At 34.0% G+C, this 20,422-nt stretch overlaps 1 protein-coding gene across 1 annotated transcript; it reads left to right on the top strand.

Moving 5' to 3' along the window:
- Positions 1 to 255: 255 nt before the first annotated feature.
- LOC149774276 (uncharacterized) lies at positions 256 to 19,037 on the top strand. Its single transcript, XM_089945516.1, has 8 exons — positions 256 to 360; positions 3,009 to 3,488; positions 11,130 to 11,297; positions 12,797 to 13,111; positions 15,040 to 15,264; positions 16,469 to 16,705; positions 17,532 to 17,659; positions 18,762 to 19,037. The coding sequence occupies exons 2-8, from the start codon at positions 3,059 to 3,061 to the stop codon at positions 18,771 to 18,773; spliced, it is 1,515 nt and encodes a 504-aa protein (XP_089801642.1). The 5' UTR covers positions 256 to 360; positions 3,009 to 3,058; the 3' UTR covers positions 18,774 to 19,037.
- Positions 19,038 to 20,422: the final 1,385 nt, after the last annotated feature.

The raw sequence follows: 20,422 nt of genomic DNA, 5'->3' as shown, positions 1-20,422 counted from the left end.
ATTTTTAGCAATATTTAAGGACCACTATTGACTTTTTATGGTGAACAAAACCAATATTATCTGCAGCACTTGCATATCCTGTATCGTGAACAGCACTTGCATTTCCTGTATCGTGAACAGCACTTGCATTTCCTGTATCATTAACAGCACTTGCATTTCCTATATCGTTAACAGCACTTGCATATCTTGTATCGTGAAGAGCAGTTACATATCCATAATCGCAACCGCGTAACTCCTTTTAGCCACAACGATAAACTTTGTACCCGGAAGGTTTAAAGCGTACGAGTTGGTTTCATTTTACATGGTGCGCTCAATTTACATTGATCCTTGAGGAGATTGTTTTGAATGTACTTGGGGCAAGTAAATCATGCATTTTCTTGTAGTTTCACGAGTTTCTCTATTCTTCTTTTGAGCGGTAATATACGACTAGATAAATAATTTTGCACGTCTAGAGTTTAGCCTTGGTATAGAAGGAAAAAAAGGCGACGACCACGATGTTTTGAGTATGTCGTTGTTGTTTTGCGTTTAACGTCATTTTTAAGCACATGGCTGGTATAGCTGGCGGCCAGCATAACTGGTGCAGGAAGAACCGGGAAAATTCCCGTTACGAACCACAGATATACGGGATGCTGCTGGCAAACTTTCTCACATACCCACATTGGCCGAGCCTGAGATTGGAACCCACGCAGACAGGTACGATCTCAGATTTAGACCACTCGGCCACCGGGGCAGTGTGTGTGTGTGTGTGTGTGTGTGTGTTATTTTTTGCTGATAAGCATTTATCTCCTAACCTTTATCTGCAGCTGTTTCTACGTCATTATAACAGACAAGACCTCCAGTCTCAGCTTACGGACCAGAATTATTACATGGAAAATACACCGGATTTTTCATCAAAAGTCACTGCTAGTACAGATATCTACTGAGCACTGCTAGAGGTTTTATAATTTTCTAATCTAATTTCCTGCATTAGAAACTGTAGCAATCCATTGATGACCGAATTTCCCAAAAGCATGGGCACCCGTACACAGGGGCAAGGGTGGTGAGTACTCCACACCCCCATTTCACCTCTTTAAACGTGTTTTGGCCAACATCCGTAAAACTTAATTCAACGGGCGCCCTGCCCAAAAGGATGGCCAAAACAAAAGATAAGCAGTAATTTCATTTTTCCAGTAAAATGCAGAAAGTGCATTAATATAATATGAAATTATGTGCTTATAAATCCATTTTTAAAAATATTTTTATTTTGTTTTGTTGCTGACTTCGTTCCTGTCATTTTTCCCCATGAGTAATAAATGTACTAGGATTCTATGATTACCAAATGCATTGATGCGTCATTGACATTTACGATAAGACATATCATTCACGTTTAAGATAAAATACATTGTTCGTTTTAAAAATAAGCAGAATTTTAATTTTTGTCTTCAGTAGCCATTGACATTTCTTAAAAATATTTCATACCTTTTATTTTTCTAATATTTAGAATGTTTTACTGTAATTTGATACTATGTGTCTTACATGTCTGAGATAAACAGAATCTTACATCATTTCAACTGGATTTTGTGTAACGCGTTGAATAATTTAGATATTTTGAACATATTTGTCCCATGATATCATATACCTGATACCAGGTATTTAAAACTATTGTCTGTATCAGATGCCTAATATAAAAACTGAGTCTTGATTAGCTGAGATATCCTTCCTATTAAATTACATATATGACATGATATATGAGATCTCATAAAAGAAAATCCCATTGCGCTTTCCTACACCGGACTCTAAATCTGATTCGTCCACAGACTGGTTGCATATTTTGGTTCCATTAAATCCATTTAACATTAATCAAAATTATGTGTCTGGGTTATCTCTAATAACTAATCAAAATTTAGGTATCAGCAATATCCGGTGGAGGGAAATTCAGCTATACAGATCTTTGAATAGGTGAATATGAAGTCGTATATGAAGCTGTAAGCCTCTTGGTGACCTGCCCGAAGCGGAGGTCAATATCACGGGTTCATAAAGCTCCTTAATCAGAAAATAAAGATGTTTATTTTATTGGTAACATTTTGGTGCAAACAGTCAGTTAAGTCCATGAAAATAGTGAAAATGCCATTCGCATGTATGATGAAACAAAAGTAATATGAATTCAATTATGGCAATGATTACTTGATACTGTGATATAGGCAGATATCCAAAATTTTATAATGTCGGTTCATCCAATACAAAAGCGTATAGCACATGGGGCATGTACAAAGAAGGAATAACTAGTAAAAACGTACGCCATTGAACTGTAATGCGAAAATACCTTTTTTATTATTATCCTGTAACTATGATAAATACAGTAAATGATGTATTATAATTTGATTTAAAAAGTGTGATTCAAATTGGCCAATGTAGGTTCTCTTACATCAGTAACGCGCCAGTATCTATGTCAGGGAAAAATGCAGAAACGCCCCCCCCCCCATAAAAGTAAAAATTAGATGTAGAAGAAAAATGCACTGGGTTTGTAAGTATTCTAGAGGACAAGGAGTAAGACAAAAAGAAGATTGTGTTTTAGTGGAATGTGCAGATACTTCTATTTTTTTCACTGAGTGTGTTAGGTGTGTGATAATGTAATGTTTAGATCACGATCTAAACGAGACGTTAAAGTAAACGGCTGATGTGAAAATGGGTAGATTCAGGTATCTCAGCTTCAGAGTGTTCGGGAGAAATGTTTTCTAGTTTTGAACTACTTTAGTGTTTCATCAACAGAGCTCATGATGTGATGATTCCACGCTTCCTTGGCCTTAAAATTATGCCGATTTAATAGACCTTCATTTTCTCAAGAGTCTATGAATATTGAAGCTAGAGTATATTTGTGACTTTGGAAATTTTTAATTTCATTTTAGACACTATGCTTAAAACGCCGATAAAACGATGCAGCCTTTTATTATATAGCAATATCCTGAATTTTAGACCGCTAACATATTATGATACATGATGACACATGTTCGTATCTTGGACTTTTTCAGATTCTCCAAATCAACGTAATTTATTTACAAGGTTTGCCCAAGTTTGTGGGATGTCTAACGATCAGTGGCCACCCTACACACAACCATATATTACGTATCCTGGCAGTGAACCAAAATGTGGTTCATTCCAAGCGCAACCTTCCTCCGATGGATACCATTCTCTATCACCACTTGTTTACCCTCACACGTCTAACACGTTATATCCCGATCGAAGTTCTTTACCGAACCTGGCCTACCCAGGTCCTCTATTGGGAACATACCTACCACCTCTTCAATACCCACACCCTGAGGGTGTTTCGGTGGGGCCAAATTATGAATCTAACCAAACTGAGCTCACATTCCAGCATATAGGTCAACGAGCAGAGTCACCCAAGACTCCATCTGCACCCCTTCTTGATGAGGAAGAGAACGATGGCTCCTACTTGGGGCATGTACCAACCAAACAGGACGACGCTGATCGAGTTTACGAGTCAGTCGAAGGTAATTATTTCAATACAAATGGCAATACAGAAGTGTCACTTTTACATTGGCGAAGCAGCACCGTCGTCAAAAACGTTATGTGCTATGTTACAGTTTTTGACATCTATGTTTCTTTTGCATAAGTGATTTTATTAGAACGAAACATTTTGTTTAATATAACTACATGTCTGCAGATTTGTAGCATGGCAGTATTGTCTTGCCTGCATAAGCAGACTCATAGCGCAGTGTACTGGTAAGATGCTGTGTCCTTATATGTTCAAATGGAGCATTAAATATTTAGTTTCAATACAAGCACAACCATTTGATAACACCCTTGTCTCATTGTCTTTGTAACGGCATAGTATTATTCTTGTAGCGGTTTATTTTTCTAAACTTATATATATATATATATATATATATATATATATATATATATATATATATATATATATATATATATATATATGTAAAGGAGTCCGGCGGTAATGATCGAAGTTATTATTTTTAAGGAAAACTTTAAATTACTTGAAGTTATCTACAATGTAGGAGTCAGTGTTTCCTGCTGACAAAGCGATATAATATCGCTGTCTTCTTCATTGGAACTTTTGTCATGTTATTTTGGCAACTGCCATAGTTTGTGACGTATGGCTGTACCTTCTTTCTCAAAGATTAGTGATGGTGCCCGCCACTGTCTAGTGTGCATAGATCCTCTCTGGAATGATATACTGTCTAGTGTGCATAGATCCTCTCTGGAATGATATACTGTCTAGTGTGCATAGATCCTCTCTGGAATGATATACTGTCTAGTGTGCATAGATCCTCTCTGGAATGATATACATCCTGTCATACTTTATAAGCACACAGTTTTGTTGTACGTCATAAGACGTATACCTTCACACGCTAGGGAATACGAACTGAATTTTGTTTGCATGATTCAGTTATCGAACACACAAAACCTTTCGCTGTAAATAGACATAAAACGCGTGTGCGTTTAATTGGCATCCACTTCATCACTAACAAGACATGATTGCTGCTCTCAGAGGGCTTCGATCCAGACGTAGTTAAATTTGCGACGGCTTTGCATTGGGATTAATATTCGGATTGTCAAAAGTCGTTAAGATAATAATAATAATAATAATAATAGTGCCTTGTTTACTTATATATAAAAGTTTTTTTTAAAAAAGAAAAGAATATCTTGTTGTTACAAATCACATTGAGCAACAACGAAAAATAAATACTTTGTATGCTTTCTGCTTTGAAAATGTTAACAGGTTTCATATTAATTCTGCCAACCCATGAAACAATTAATTCATGACAATCTTCCAAATCATTTGCAAAGCCATGAGCACATATAGGTCACCCAGTTATTACAAACGAAAAGGATTTTCCATGTTGGTTTTCATTATACATAGGATTAATGCATTGTCTACTACCTTTGCCAGGCTGAAGACTATTTACCGGTGGAGGTTATTTTTGTTGTTTGGGGTTTAACGCCATTTTTCAGCGATTGACGGACTACAAATGCCGAGAGTAACTGGTGCAGGAATAGTCCTACATGTAAGACCTCGACACTGATATTTATGTTGTGGGCATCAAGCACTAAAACAAAAACAACATGTGCTACGTCTTACATTGTAGGACTAGTGCAGGAAGAACCACCGACCCACGGGAAGATACTGGCAAGCTTTCTCGCTCAGAGTGGCCTAGCCCGAGACCAGAACTAACTAGGAGAGGCGTGAGATGGCAGTGGTCGGTAAAGCCGAGCGGTTTAGATTAGTTCGGCCACCGGGGCCCCACCGCTAAAGGTCAGATTATATCTGATTTGCCCGAAATATCCATGTTTTCAGCCTGTTTTCAATGTATATTAAAATAAGTGCCTGCTAGTTTCCTTGGTTATATTATATTTGATGGCGTATATCAGACTATCTCAAATGTACCAATGTTTCCAAAGTCTCAGCTTGTTTTAAAATTTTTGTAAAAAAAACAATTCTGTTATATTATTATTTTAGGTTACAATATGCTTTTAACTTTTGATGCATTCCCGAAATAATATTAACCATATATTATTTTACTTTCAATTAGAGTTTCAAGAAAGATTACTGTTGTATTTATTCGGTTACGTTATATTTGATTTTCATCCCATAGTAATTTGCCTGCATTTAAACAAACTGATGTAGTTCTCTTTAGCATTATCTCACAAAATATTGTCAGTCATTTATTACAATGGTATATGCTTGTTAGAAACATGGAGTAAACAAATTGCTCACTTAGATTTGTATGGTTTCCAAGTTTATCATTTCCTCAGAAAATTCGTGAAGAGAAAGCAAAACGTGGCAATGCAAAACAAATTCTGGTAAAAGGTATGCAAGTTGTACAAGGTCAGTATCATTGCATTGTTTGGTTAAGATAAAAAGGGTTATTTTGCTTTTGATGATGATGTTTATATTTCCTTTGTTTATATTCCACATGAACCGCCACAAATACATAATCTTCTTAAGCTCGATTTAATTGGTAAACTACAAATGAAAGTCAAACATTACACTTAAAAGGGAACCGTTATATTAGCGGGTGGTCTTATGAGTATGCATAGAAAATGAAAGTCAAACATTACACTTAAAAGGGAACCGTTATATTAGCGGGTGATCTTACGAGTATGCATAGAAAACTGTGTCGAGACCAGCAGGTGCTTCATTGTTGTTAATTTTATTTTTACGGCTGAGCCAAGTTCTTCAATTCTAATTGGAACATCCAGCATGCAAATATAGGTTCGATCAAATTCTCACTTATACCTTCGTCTTGTTAATTATATTTTGCTCTAAATGACCAGTATTATTTTCTGGTAGGGCTGTTGCTAGTATTTTAATGTTCTTAAAAATCACAACAGCCATTGGAAGAATTATTCAAACGTTTCAGACTTTTGAAAGGATTCCAAAATTCACGTGGATTTCCTTTTCGTAAATCATGCAGTTTTGGCCCTCGTGATTTATTTAGAGCACTTAACGCGTTCGGCAGAACTTTTTTTTTACATTCTTTTTTCTTCATCATCTATTTCCTTCTATTTACATCTGGTTCGAAAGAAGTGTAATTAATCAAAGCACTTTCGTATAGTTTCCTTTCTTCCTTTACATTCGCCATTAAACCAATGACCTCTGTCTTTATATCAATAAATCTGCCATCCTGAAAAAAACAACATCATTTTTCATAATATCAATTTGCATTTTTGGTAATATTGAGCGTTAATGCTTCAGCTCTTTCGTCTATGGAGTTTGGGTCTACGAGTCCACTAGCAACACTATTTCTTAAGGCATCATTTCGATTCTAGTTTTGTAAATCAGCAAAGAACGCAGTTTTACAATCTGAATTCAATTTATGTTGTAACATATTAAACTGCGTATATTTCTGACGAGTAAATACGGATTTTATCGAGAAGAACAATGGACTGTGATATGAAAAGTCTGTACTCTTAAGTTTTAATGAAAGAGAAATTATTCTCAGTAATCAAAACTTTCTCCAGTTGTTGATAAGAATGTGAACTGACCCTTATTTACATCGTCACTTAATCTGCTATTTACAACCCGATCTCTTCCATACGTGGGGTGGGTGATTTCCAAACTGTTTTAATTTTGGTAATGATTAGCACCTGGAATTGGAAGGTCATTAGTATTCACCTCGTTATGTGTTATGAAGGTGGAGTCATATTCTATGTAATCCGCCTTTATGGATAATTTTTAATTATCTGGGACTTGTTTTTTATGAACAGGGGCTCGTTTTGATGTGCTACAGAGACTATTGCTGGCAAAGGTGACAAAGCAATGAACATACATCTGAGTAATGCTAATAACCTACAATGTCCACTGAAAATAATGTATGATTTATTGGATTCTTTTGTATCTTTAATTTTGTCTTATTGCTACGAAATTTTGAAGATTTTTCAAAAGCAGACAATACAAAACGAGTACATGAAATATTGCAATTGGTCACTAGATGTTGACTTTCTTCCAGCAATATGTTTGTATATTGAGAGTTTGGCTGATATCCATTTGTTCTTAACAGACGTGTGCATATTATTAAGTACTGGCTCAGTTTGCTAAGTTCAAACAATTATATATCTCAAACAAATTTGCCAATTAATGCTCAACGATTGCGAAAGAAAGAAAATGATACAAACTTGTCTCTGAAGTTAGGAATATACTATTAATCTCAGGCTTTGGAAAAGTTTGGTATTTCCCCCAATTCATTCGGGATGCCTTCCTTTTATCCCTTTGTAACCAGAGACTTAAAGACATATTTCATTCGGAATTTAGTTTGGCAGTTGCTTCGAAAGCTTCATACAGGTATAACTATATATAAAAAATTCTTTGAAACCGCTTCTTATCTTAGAGTAATTGGTTATGTCGGCCACATAAAGATTTTAAGTAAATTAAGGGCTTCATTACACCCAAGAAATACTGAGAATAGTAAACATATAGGAAACGAACGACTTGAAAGGAAATGCATACTTTGCGTTGTTACGAGTCTATGCTCTTAAAATAAGTAACAGAAAAGAATGAAGACAACAAGCTTTGTAAAAGTTAAATAATTTATTTCCCTAGAATACAAAGTGAAAATGAGAACAAGAATTTACAGTATTGCGAATTAAATCCAAAAATAATCCAGGAATTAATGACACGTGTCCTAGTATAAAAAGTCCTCAATAAAACTCAGTTTAAGTCCCGAAGAGATCCAAAATTGAAGGCAGTGCAGTGTCTGTTAAGGCCTGCGATGTACTGATGTGTCAATGTTTGAATTCAGTACAAATTCCAATGAATGTCTTTATCCAAGAATTTTGTCAGAGCACTTTTGTATTTCCAGAGAAAATAATCACTTGAATTCAATAATTTGAAGAAAATAAAATTCAGCACAAACTGGTCACAACATAATACAACTTAAAGTGCTAGATGTTAAAGCACGACTGGTAAAATTCTCACAGTCACGAGATAATATAGTTCTCTGCTTGAAGTCAGGTCAGAATTAGCATTTTCTAAAAACAACCATTATCTTATGAAAAATAACATTCTAGAATGATCTAATGAGCCTTGTTTATTTACAACACTGTTTCTTCATATATATGGAGAATAATGAAGCTCTTATTAGTTGTTTACATAAATGAAATAAAAAAAATTAAAAAAGTCAATCAGGTTAAGCAGAAATGAACTCAATTTTGGACAAGGTCAAGTCCAGCAAACAATGTTACATTACAATAACATGTAATGAAATATATAAAAAAAGTTAAAACTGACAATTACATTAAATAGACATAACAGCACCAATAATGAGATCAAAGATGAATATCATCATAATCTGTCCTCTATACCTCTTGTTTAGAAAATCTTACATTGATCCTTATTATTAGCAGAAATCAAGCATGCATGAACTACTACAATTACCAGAACATGAAAATTTCACAACGGCAAAATACCTATGTAAATATGTGTCCTTCAGACTTAGATCATCCTCTCTTTCTCTCTGAGAATGTATGTGCACATAGGTTTCTATTGCCATTATTCATTTATTTATTCATCTCTGGTTGCCTATGTGGCTAGAGCATCCACCGTTGATATGGGAGGTTATGAGTTTGAATCCTGGTCAAGTCATACCAAAGACTTATGAAAATGGCACTAGCAGTTGCCTCGCTATGTGCACAGCGTTAAGAAGTTAGTGTTAGGGCTCGTTGGCCTGTTGTCAGGATAATGTGACTGGGTGGGACATGATGCCACATTTCTGCAGCATGATACCCTACTGCTATACATCCCTATAAACTGCCACACTGCAGACATCGTAGCAATATGACTAAAATCGTTCAAGGTATGTTAAAAATCTAAATCACACACGCACATTTGTAAAATAGTGTGTTGCACATGAATGAATGATGTGTTGTATAGGCCTATTGCCTAAATGCTATTTTGCATACATCAAATTAATAAAATTATCTCCTGTTCTGGTATATTTTCTAATATTATATATACTTTTAAATTTGACATTAATTCCCTCTGTCAGCTATGGTTAGGTAGATGATGTGTCTATAATGCTTGGACACGCCATCTTGTGCCTAATTGTTGCCAACCTGCCTATTGGGAATAAAAAGCTTGTATCATTGTGTGCATTAGTATTTGCCTCTACTTGTAGCATTCAGTTAAATTTTTATTTTTGGGACCACTACTTGAATTAGTCGTTTGAATTGCCCTCTGTTTGAACATTCCATTCAGTTACTTTTGCTTTAGAGACCACTATTCTAATTAGTAATTTGAATAGCTCTTTGTTTCAACATTCTATTCAGTTTCTTTTGTTTTAGAGACCACTATTCTAATTAGTCGTTTGAATAGCCTCGTTTTAAACAGTTATTTTAATAAATGGCCTTTATACATTATAGGGATTATTGTGTTTATCTCACTACTCTGACCATTTTCAAACAAGGCTGGCAGAAGAAAATGCGAGTTGCAACTTAAGTAAATTTTAATCCCCATTTCATTAATGATCAAAATACTACATGACTGGTACAGTGCACATAGATATATTTCAATATCTCCCAATAGGGAAACTGTTGTCAGGTTTTAAAATAGCATCTATTGTCAGATATGAGATACATGGAGATGACTTCTTGATTTTAAACCTTTATGATTCTTCATATACAATTGATGACTTATTTTGAAACGTAATGAGCCTTTACATAGTTATGACTGCTTGATTTTAAAACTTCAAGCGTCTTCACAGTGATGACTGATTTTAAAACTTCATGATTCTTCGTATACAGTGATGACTGCTTGATTGTAAAACTTCACGAGTGTTCGTATACAGTGATGTTTGCTTGATTTTAATACTTCATGGGTCTTCATTTACAGTGATGACTGCTTGATTTTAAAACTGCACAGTGTCTTCCGATATCAATAACATTGTGATACAGAGCTGAAGTGTTGAACCTAGTTTTCTTCCACTTCGTTCACTAGATTTTTGCTAGTTAGAAGGTGTCCAATGAGTTCTCACACAGTTGTATTTACTGGGGAAAAATTAAAGTGCCTTCTTTTTTGCACATTGTTTGTTCCATAAGATGGGGTACTGACTAAAGTAGGACGCTAGGTCAATACTCAAGAATGTTTCATATTCATGATCTATGATAATGTTTCATACTAATATGATAATGCTTTGTCATGTTGCTATTTATATATATATACATTAATGGATTCTACCTGTGCGATTTGACTTAAACACACACCAGTTTAATTTCGAAAAATTTCTTAACATTATACAATTCACTTAATTTCTAATAATGTGGCAAAATGTCAGAATAGTTTGGAATACAAGTTTGATTTCATTCTCATAGGCATAGGCAAAACATTTAAGGATACATAGCCGATATTTTGGTAAACAAACACATCAAGTTGTTCAGTATTATACCTATGATTCATTTGCTCATTTAAATGTAAGCAGGGGAAGATCTTGACGTTTAATGGTAATAGCTAAAAAGGAAGTATGGTTTGAATGTACATGTAGGCAGGAGAAGATGCTTTAGTTTACTGGTAGGAATTTAGATGAAAATATGTCTCTGAGAAAGAATTACTATGTATTAGTCCAGATGTAATATTTTAATGTGGAATAAAAATACTTGACACTGATCTCTTTTTCCAGATCATATTCTCACCAGAGAGGTTGAAGTGAGTGAGTTACCTGAAAATGCCACAAAGGACATGCTGTTGAACTTTTTTGAAAATGAAAGAAAAGGAGGAGGTCCTGTGGCTGATATTAAGTACAATGAATCTGACCGCACTGCCATTGTCACATTTGAATCACCAGAAAGTAAGCTATTATCTAAAAACTATAAGTTATTCATGATGTTGCATCAACGTCATATATCTATCCATGAAAAAAAAGCTATTTTTAGCTTCTACCTAAAACCTGTTTAAACAATTTTGACTAAATTTTAAGAGATCATTCTGGTATTAAGATATCTCAAAGTTGTACACATTATACACATTATGCCAGTCTGGCATGAACATTACTGTCCTATAACTAACAATAGAACCACATTTAAATAATTTACTCTGAAAACAGGCCCCAAAATATTCTGGCCTCAAGGCCTTTCAGATTTATACATGTAATGTAGATAAGCCATCCAATATGGTCACTGCTGCAACAAGAGAAATCAACCAAAACTGCTCCAGAAATATTGACTAGGTGTGTCAGACATAATCCTGTAAAAATGACATTTGATGTTTGTTTCTAGAGATGACATGATCACATTCAATATTCCTATATATATGATTGCACGGTAAATGTGATTTTTTTATATATATGTGACAAAGTTTACAAAAGCTTTATACAGACAAGAGAAAATTTAAATTTAGTATAAGATGATAAATTAAGGCAGCAAATCACATACATAATATGCACATGAGAAAACATTCAGACTGCATCTTCAACATAAACAAGTACTCACTAGTATAGATTTGTAAAGATGTTATATTTGCAACAAACTTTGCCTGAAATATCAGTGATATGCATGAAATTTTCTGAAATATTAATTTAAATTTAAATGAACTTATTAAACTATGACACTGTCAATCAAACTCAGACAAATTAGAGTACATATCACGAGTCATACTACTTGTTGAAATTAACCACATGAGGGTATGCATACCTCGACGCAAGAAAATACTTGCACATTTTAAGAGAATATGGTTATTCAACACACTGCAGTCGTTAAGATTTTACGTGTGTTATATTTATCTGTTATTGTATATACATTTTACGAAATTTAAATATTTTACAGAATTTAAATATTTTACAGAAGTTAAACAACTTTATGTTTTATATTTGATGATGCACTTAACAATTCCTCAGTCATAACAAGCAAACAAAGGCTGTTGAACATATATATGCATGTCTTTTCATGCCCAATAACTGACAGTGACCTAGTGACAGCTATATCATGGCTTTTTGTTGGAAATATTGAAGGGCAGGGACAGGTGTTGTGCAACCACTTAATTCTATTTAGACAATGACACTCGGTCATCCCTCTTGTCGGCTGATATATAGTACAGTTATTGGATTCAAGACTGGTTCCATGTCTCATGACTATGTACTTATGACTACAACATTGGACAGCCATGAGACCTACAGTACACATGCACCATCTGCAGAATTTATGTCTGGTTTAATTCAGTTAGGGTATATTAGACAATAACATTTTCTCCAGAATTTGGATGAACAATGACTGTCATGTAAGAAAACTTTTCCTTCTTTACACATCTGTTGTACATGTATCTTCAGTTTAACAAACATCATCCATTTTACAGGCGTAAACACAATTCTGAGGAGACAACCCTGCATACTTCAAGGGAGACCAATGATTATACATGTTCGAACATATGCTGATGAGGACTGCATGACATCTGTATCAGCCAGGGTATGTGCCACTACTAAGGAAGACAACTCTGAATGGAAAGATGACACAACCTCAATCTGTGTAAGTGGTTTCAAGGACACAACCTCAGAAGACAATTTTATTTATTACTTTGAAAACAAGAAACGCTCAGGTGGTGGAGAGATTTCCTCTCATCAGATGAACAGAGATGAAGGTTACATCAGCATAACATTTGTCCAGAGCACAGGTAATACATGTTTTTATCGATACGTTATCTTTGGAATTTTACATAAGTAGTGATTTAGTTATCAATCATAAGTAATCAGTTTTAATCGGTACAGTGGTTGTGGATACCTTACCATGACTAGAACACATATGCATGATCCATAAGGGTAACTGAATTCATTGTCCAGCATCCATCATACATTGGGCATCTTACTTCGTCCACATCACATTGGACCTCTTCCGTCAAAGTTTAATATTTTATACATCTCAAAACTGCTAACCAAACACGACCAAAAATTGCATAATACCATTCCTTACATACGAAACTCAAGTCTTCAACTTATTTACATCATGCAATTAATAAGACTCCTGTTAAATCAGAACAGAGAAAGCATATAGAGATTTTGGTTTAAAAATCGCACAATACATCTGAGCTAAATTTAACCAACAGCATCTAGTGTCAAGGTCGTTCAATCAGGCACAGCTGCTATTGCTTCAAAAAAGAAACGAACTTGAAATAAATTCTTCTAAAAACGGTTATTTAACTGTAGTTGACAGAGAGTATTCCCATATTAAGATGAGTAATTTACCCAAAGTAAGCTACTCCACTATCGAGTAGTAAGTTTTGAAAGTGTTTGACAGTTCTTTAATTTGGAGACTTTGATTATAGTACAAGTCACACAGGTCTTGTAGGCATTCAACACAGAATATTTATATAATGGGTGTAATTTTTTAGAATTTGATTCTATCTACCTTTAAGTGGCAAGTATTCCCTTCAATTAGATTCTTATACATCCAGATTCCTTTGGAAGGTCATTATTTAGATGCACTGTATATGGCAAAATCAATGTCAAAGTACGTATACATTTTTGGACAAAATAAATCTAAAGGTGTGATCCAATGCAATCCTGATTGAATGTCATGTGCTATGATGTCACAAATGAAAGCTACACATGCTGATAAACAAAATTCGTATTACTCTCGATTGTGATGATTCCACTCAATATGCTCTTTTATTCACCAAAGTTTAGTACATAGCCGCCATTGTAAAAGACCATAGAGATCGATAATTTCTGTCTGGAAGTTTATTGATGACTGTTAAGGTGCAGAGCATTCAATAATCAGGACTATTATAGATTTTGTTTAAAGAAAATTGGTGTTAAATTTTAAAAGAACAATTTATATTTAATTTAAAATAAGTAAATGTGCATACATGACCCATGTGACATTTACTGTAATAACAAAATTCCCATGATGCCATACATGCATAAATACTGCCCATAATATTCAGAATAATATACATACAGACTATATGAATAACATTTTGTTGACTATGCACAAAATAAAATCCCTGCCATCCTTGAACATCTCACACACATATATATATATATATATATATATATATATATATGTGTGTGTGTGTGTGTGTGTGTGTATGAATGTATGTAACTAAAAACATTCATCATATTTATATAAAATAAAACTATTTTAAACCTGATACTAAGTAAAATTTCTCTTGTCAAAAACTGGAAAACTTGAAGCAGATTCTTTGTCATTTCATCAGAACAAAGGGACTAAATTTGATAGAGAGCATCATAGCTCAAAATCTATTAAGCTTTACCAGTTATGTTGATCCACCATTAAATATGGCCAACATTTAAAAAAAGTCCAAACATTATCATTAACTTTGCCACTACTAAAACGAACAGCAGTCTAACACCCATATATTTCAGGTTTATACAAATGATATGGAACTATCATCGATTACTGCCACTGTTTTCGACAAAATATCCAAATGTTAACTACATTTAAACATGATCATCATTGTATCGGTGTCTTTCAGCCTACTCAACTAATTGTAAGATATTTTGTATGCAATGCTTGTGGAAACCAGCTAAGCAATCTCCCATCTGTTTGAGCCTTTCTTGGGGTTTTCTTTCTATTATATAGATGCAGCAGAAGTTATGAAACGTTCACACACTATCGATGGGGAGACTCTAACAGTGAAACCGTACGTACTGGATAAAAAGACTGTGTTAGTGACTGGCCTGACTGGTACAATATCTGAAGACACAATTCTAAATTTCATGGAGGTCAAAGCAAAGGCAGATGTAAAGTTCGTCTTACTGAGTGAAGATAAAACCAAAGCTGTTGTTGAATTTGAACATCCTTGTGGTATGTCTCAAGATAGAGAAAGTGTCCCTGTTGTTTTCCCTTGTGACCTACATTAACCGGATTAGTACATTTGGTACATTTTTGACCTACATTAACCGGATTAGTACATTTGGTACATTTGTAAAATAACTGTTTTGAAATCTTTGGCTGAAGCAATATACTGATATACTCAGTAACAATCCTAATTTTATTCTAAATCAATGCTTCAATAATCAGTGCATTTCCTTTTCTGTTTTCAATGGAAATATTGCAGATTGCAGTTATCACTGGTCACTAAGGGTTTGTTTCCATTTGCTTACAGATGCGCTTAGCTTTACTGGCATTCTTACAGCTTATTGGATGTGCTTAGCTTTACTGGTATTCTTACAGCTTATTGGAGGGGCCCCGAGTGACCGAGTGGTCTAAAGCGCTCACAGTTATGGATCACTGCCATCTCACCTCTGTCGGTGTGGGTTCGACTCAGGTTTGGCCAGTGTGGGTATGTGAGAATGCTTGTCAGTAGCTTCTTGTGGGTCAGTGGTTCTTTCCAGGGTTCTTCCTCCGCGATTGATACTGGCCACCATGTATAGCCTATCTTGTGCTGAAAAATGGCATTAAACCCTACAACAACTACAATAGCTTATTGGATGTGCTTAGCTTTACTGGTATTCTTAGAGCTTATTGGATGTGCTTAGCTTTACTGGCATTCAATGAAAGTTTATAGAAACTTTGAGTCTTAACTTAATGTGTTTATATAAATGAATATAATTTGCATCGATATGTATATACTAGTAATATGAGTGAAGTGTATATGCTAGTATACGAGTGAATTGTGTATGCTAGTATACGAGTGAACTGAAAAGTCCAATATTATTCACATTATTTGTATTATATTTCTTTTTTTTACATAAAGAAGGGAATATGAAGACACTTTTAAGTTGTAAATTTAAATAGGTTGTGGCAAAGGTAACACACGCACATTATGTTAAAAAAAAATATGATGTCATCATTGAAAACTGGCGTGTAATATAATGGTCCTAAAGGTTTTGCATTTTTAATTCAATCCATTATTTCTGTTTTTAATACTTGCGATATTTGCATGAACTAAATTGCATTCTACCCAGAAAACATTGCTTTGTTTAAAGGTTAGGAAATCTCCAGATGTCACTGTGGCAGTGTGATAGATATTGACAGGCATGTGTTTTTCTGTTTCCATTTATTGAAGACTTTCATCAAATAAAGGAGGCATGTGCAAAATACAAGCTTGAGGGTGTTCATTTAACTGTTGGCCAAGTACCGAAATGCAGCACTGTCAAGGTCATCGGACTTGCAAGTAATATCTCTGAGGATACACTCCGACTCTACTTCGAAAATAATCATCGCAGTAGTGGTGGCACAGTGGAAAGGGTGGAGCTAGATCCCAATATTGCTGTCTGTCTGATTTATTTCCAGGATCAAGAAGGTTTATTTAATTTCTCACCTTAAGAATAAATATATATATATATATATATATATATATATATATATATATATATATATATATATATATATATATATATATATATATTGAAGTGCATATTTAAAATAAAATAGTAAAGGAATTGCTGAACATTTAGGACCTCATCTAGCAAATCATTGTATTTATATTACACCAGCAGTAGGAGCCTTGTCTGTCTGCAGAAATCTAGCAAACCACTGTATATATATATATATATATATATATATACAGTAAAACCTGTCTTGAGAGACCACTGCTATGAGAGACCGCCTGTCTTGAGAGACCAGGTTCTCCATGTACAGATTTAGAGATTATATAGTGTTATAACCTGTTATGAGAGACCACCTGTCATGAGAGACCATTATGTTTTGGCAGAAGGGGTGGTCTTTCAAGACAGGTTCCACTGTATATATATATATATATATATATATATATATATATATATATATATATATATATATATAACTAGCATTAAGAGCCTCATCTATCTATTGAAAAATGCAACTTTTGTTTTAAATCTATAAAACATTTTACATGAAGAATAATAATGGAGCTTTGCTCGGCATGCAGATCACAGTTTCACTAGAAACGAGTGCATTGATTCTTAAATTCATAGGACAATTAATTTTACAAATTGATATATGTCCCTTAAAACTACTGATTCTTTCTTTGCCTCCCCTTCCTTTTGTTTAAAAAGGCGATAAAACTGTTTCTTATTATCTTTGTAGTCTTCTTTTTCTAGGTGTTTTGCATTTCATTTGTTAATGACGGTGTGAAAATATCTTTACAGTAGTTGAAGAAGTGTGCCGAAGATCTCATGTGATTGAAAACACTCGTGTTGAAGTCTCCCCTTACCACAGATGTCTGGGCAAACTAAAAGTGGAGAAAAAGAAAGAGCTTCCTCCTAGACCAGTTATGGTGACCTATTTGTATTCACAAGTTTTTAATAGTTTTATGGTTGATGCATTGGCCTCCTCAAAATGATCTATTTGATTTGAAACAATTATTTTCTGGTTGAGGGAATAAATCATACACAATTTGCTATCACTTATATACTGATAATAATACAAAAGATTTCACTAAAATTTGAATTATCTCGAGAAGTCTATGTCAGTTTTGAATGTCAGGTTATTAGCAGCCATTTAGCGTGTACTGTTTCCACAAGTTGTGCTGAAATTCAGATATTTATTTAGTTCTGCATCACTGGGGTTCCCTCGAAATTAAACAAGCTGAAATGGACAATCTCTGTGGAATCTTTTTGTGATTACAATCATTTTAAGTAAAAAGGGTGAGTGCATTAATCATATTGGGTAAACACTGAATTGGGCTAGAAATGCAACTTTAAAAGTTTGAAGTTTATGTGGGTTGAATTATTTGTAAATCATATCAGTTATATAGCAGGTTAAAATATTCTATATTAAATGTGATACACATTAACTTGGATAAAATTATTATGCCTAATATTGGTATGAATGAATGAATTTATATATATATATATATATATATATATATATATATATATATATATATATATATATATATATAAAATAGACCTTTTAAGCACAAGCAATAGCATGCCAGTCTCGAAAGGGCTGTCTCTAAGTTTCTCTAAGTTTGTTTCCATTATAGAATTAGCAAACTGAATATGGTAAGAAAAGTGTAAACTAATGTTTTCCGTCTTATTAATCTGCAGGAATGGAGAATATCACTGTTTATTTTTACATAATGGGAGTCCATCAGGTCATATTTTCAAACAGACTTCAACGTGTATAAACTTGGAAAATGACTGCCAGTGTTCTGATATTATGATAAGTATTATGATAAGTCAAGCTGTATTTGTTCACAGTAAATCACCATCCGCTGTACAAACATGACTGATGATCCATTATGAATATGGATATTTGTATATTCAGTTTTGATGTATTACATAAAACTATGATGAATATTTAACAAAATTTCACTATTATTCATGTTCAATAACTTGCATTGCTTGTAAAGAATTATTTTAAAATTATTTCAGGATGACAAATGAGCATGATTCCAGGGATATCGTTTCTTTAGAGTTTAAATGTACAACATCGGCGTCTCTATAGAGCACCACAATTCTGATGCTCTGGATGGATGTATTTTGTCTGTGATTACATGAATCCAGTGCTTACAACATCTCTCTGGCGACCACGTGTTTTGGATATCTTCTACTTCCTGGGATTAAAGGTCAAAGGATATGGATTTCCTTTACAGCTAGTCAGCATAAACAATGTTATGAAACCACACCTTTTACTGCCTATAAGAACAACCCCCCCCCCCCAAAAAAACCCCACCTTTGTTAAGATGACTGCATCAACTCAAAATACAATGATGTGAGGATAGTTAGAATGCAGACAAAATTCAAAATAAGACGAAACTCTGTCCAAGTGACCTTGACTTCCTCTGATGTACTTTGATTCTTGGAAGCATATGGACATTCATGATAAATAACTATGTCTGAATTCTTCATACACAAGTTTTGTTTTTGTGTTTGTGTTTAATCACATTTTTGTAAGCTGTATTGGACATGCATTATTACAGTGACATCTGTCCTAGAAGATTCCTCCAAAACAATAGGTACCCAGGCATACAGGACGACATTTTCTTAATTTATCTGACGTATTGAATCTCAATATAAATAACATAAACACAACTGCATGTCTATTTAGTCCTGAGTCAACAAAAAAAGTATTTTTTTATATCTGGAAACAAAGATTTCAGGCCAAGATGTATTCATAAGTCATATTAAATAAAATCTTTACCCTGACTCAGAACCAAATATGATTGTATTATTTATGACATGTACATTGTTCTATGCTTTCCAAATATTTTAGCTATACTGTATGATTTGCAGCTCAAAATAAAAATAATAATATATAATATATGTTTGATCCTTTATTATATATTTTAATGCTTCATAATACATTATCAACACAAAATACAAAATACTTCTGAATACAATGATATTCTGACCTATACATATATAGGATTTTTAAATTCTAAAAAGTATAAACCTACTACCTATATTTTTCAGAGTCGCCATTATCATCCATCAAATTAAAAATGTTATGGGCTTGCATGATTATATATGATTAAAAAAATTAGCGGACATCTGTAACAGCATTCCCTGTGAACTATCTTGGCTTGATGCTGAGCTAAACTCGTTAGATTGTGCCAACTGAATACATTTAGCTATGACTGACTGGCCATTTTGCCCTGTCCAGACGACTCTATGGTTTCGTGTGTGGGTGTTTCAGTGGTACAAACCAAGCCATAACCATTTGTATAAACACTGCAAATGGTAACACTCTCCTGTCCATATCCAAAATTGTCTCGCAGCGAATAGAGTGTCTTTGAAGATGAAATGGTATTGCATTTGCAACAAACCCAATGCTGGACAGTATTCACGGGATTGTTAAACGAATTTGTTTCTGATATTTTTCTCATAGTATTGTGTGCAGATAGCATTGGCAAACAAATTGTAAAATGTTACAATCCTTTAACACAAGCATATAATAATTAAATGTATGCCAAAACCCAACTAAAATCAGAATCAAATACAAAAAATTATATCCAAGCAATATTAAGATTGAACTAAGTAACGATTCTATACAGCCACAGGTCTGAGGTCAGATTGTAATTGTTGCCATGGGA

The sequence above is a fragment of the Sinohyriopsis cumingii genome, unplaced genomic scaffold (assembly GCF_028554795.1).
Source record: "Sinohyriopsis cumingii isolate HCF-2022 unplaced genomic scaffold, ASM2855479v2 utg000356l, whole genome shotgun sequence".
Taxonomy (NCBI): domain Eukaryota; kingdom Metazoa; phylum Mollusca; class Bivalvia; order Unionida; family Unionidae; genus Sinohyriopsis; species Sinohyriopsis cumingii.
This window is presented reverse-complemented; position numbering and strand designations above follow the sequence as displayed.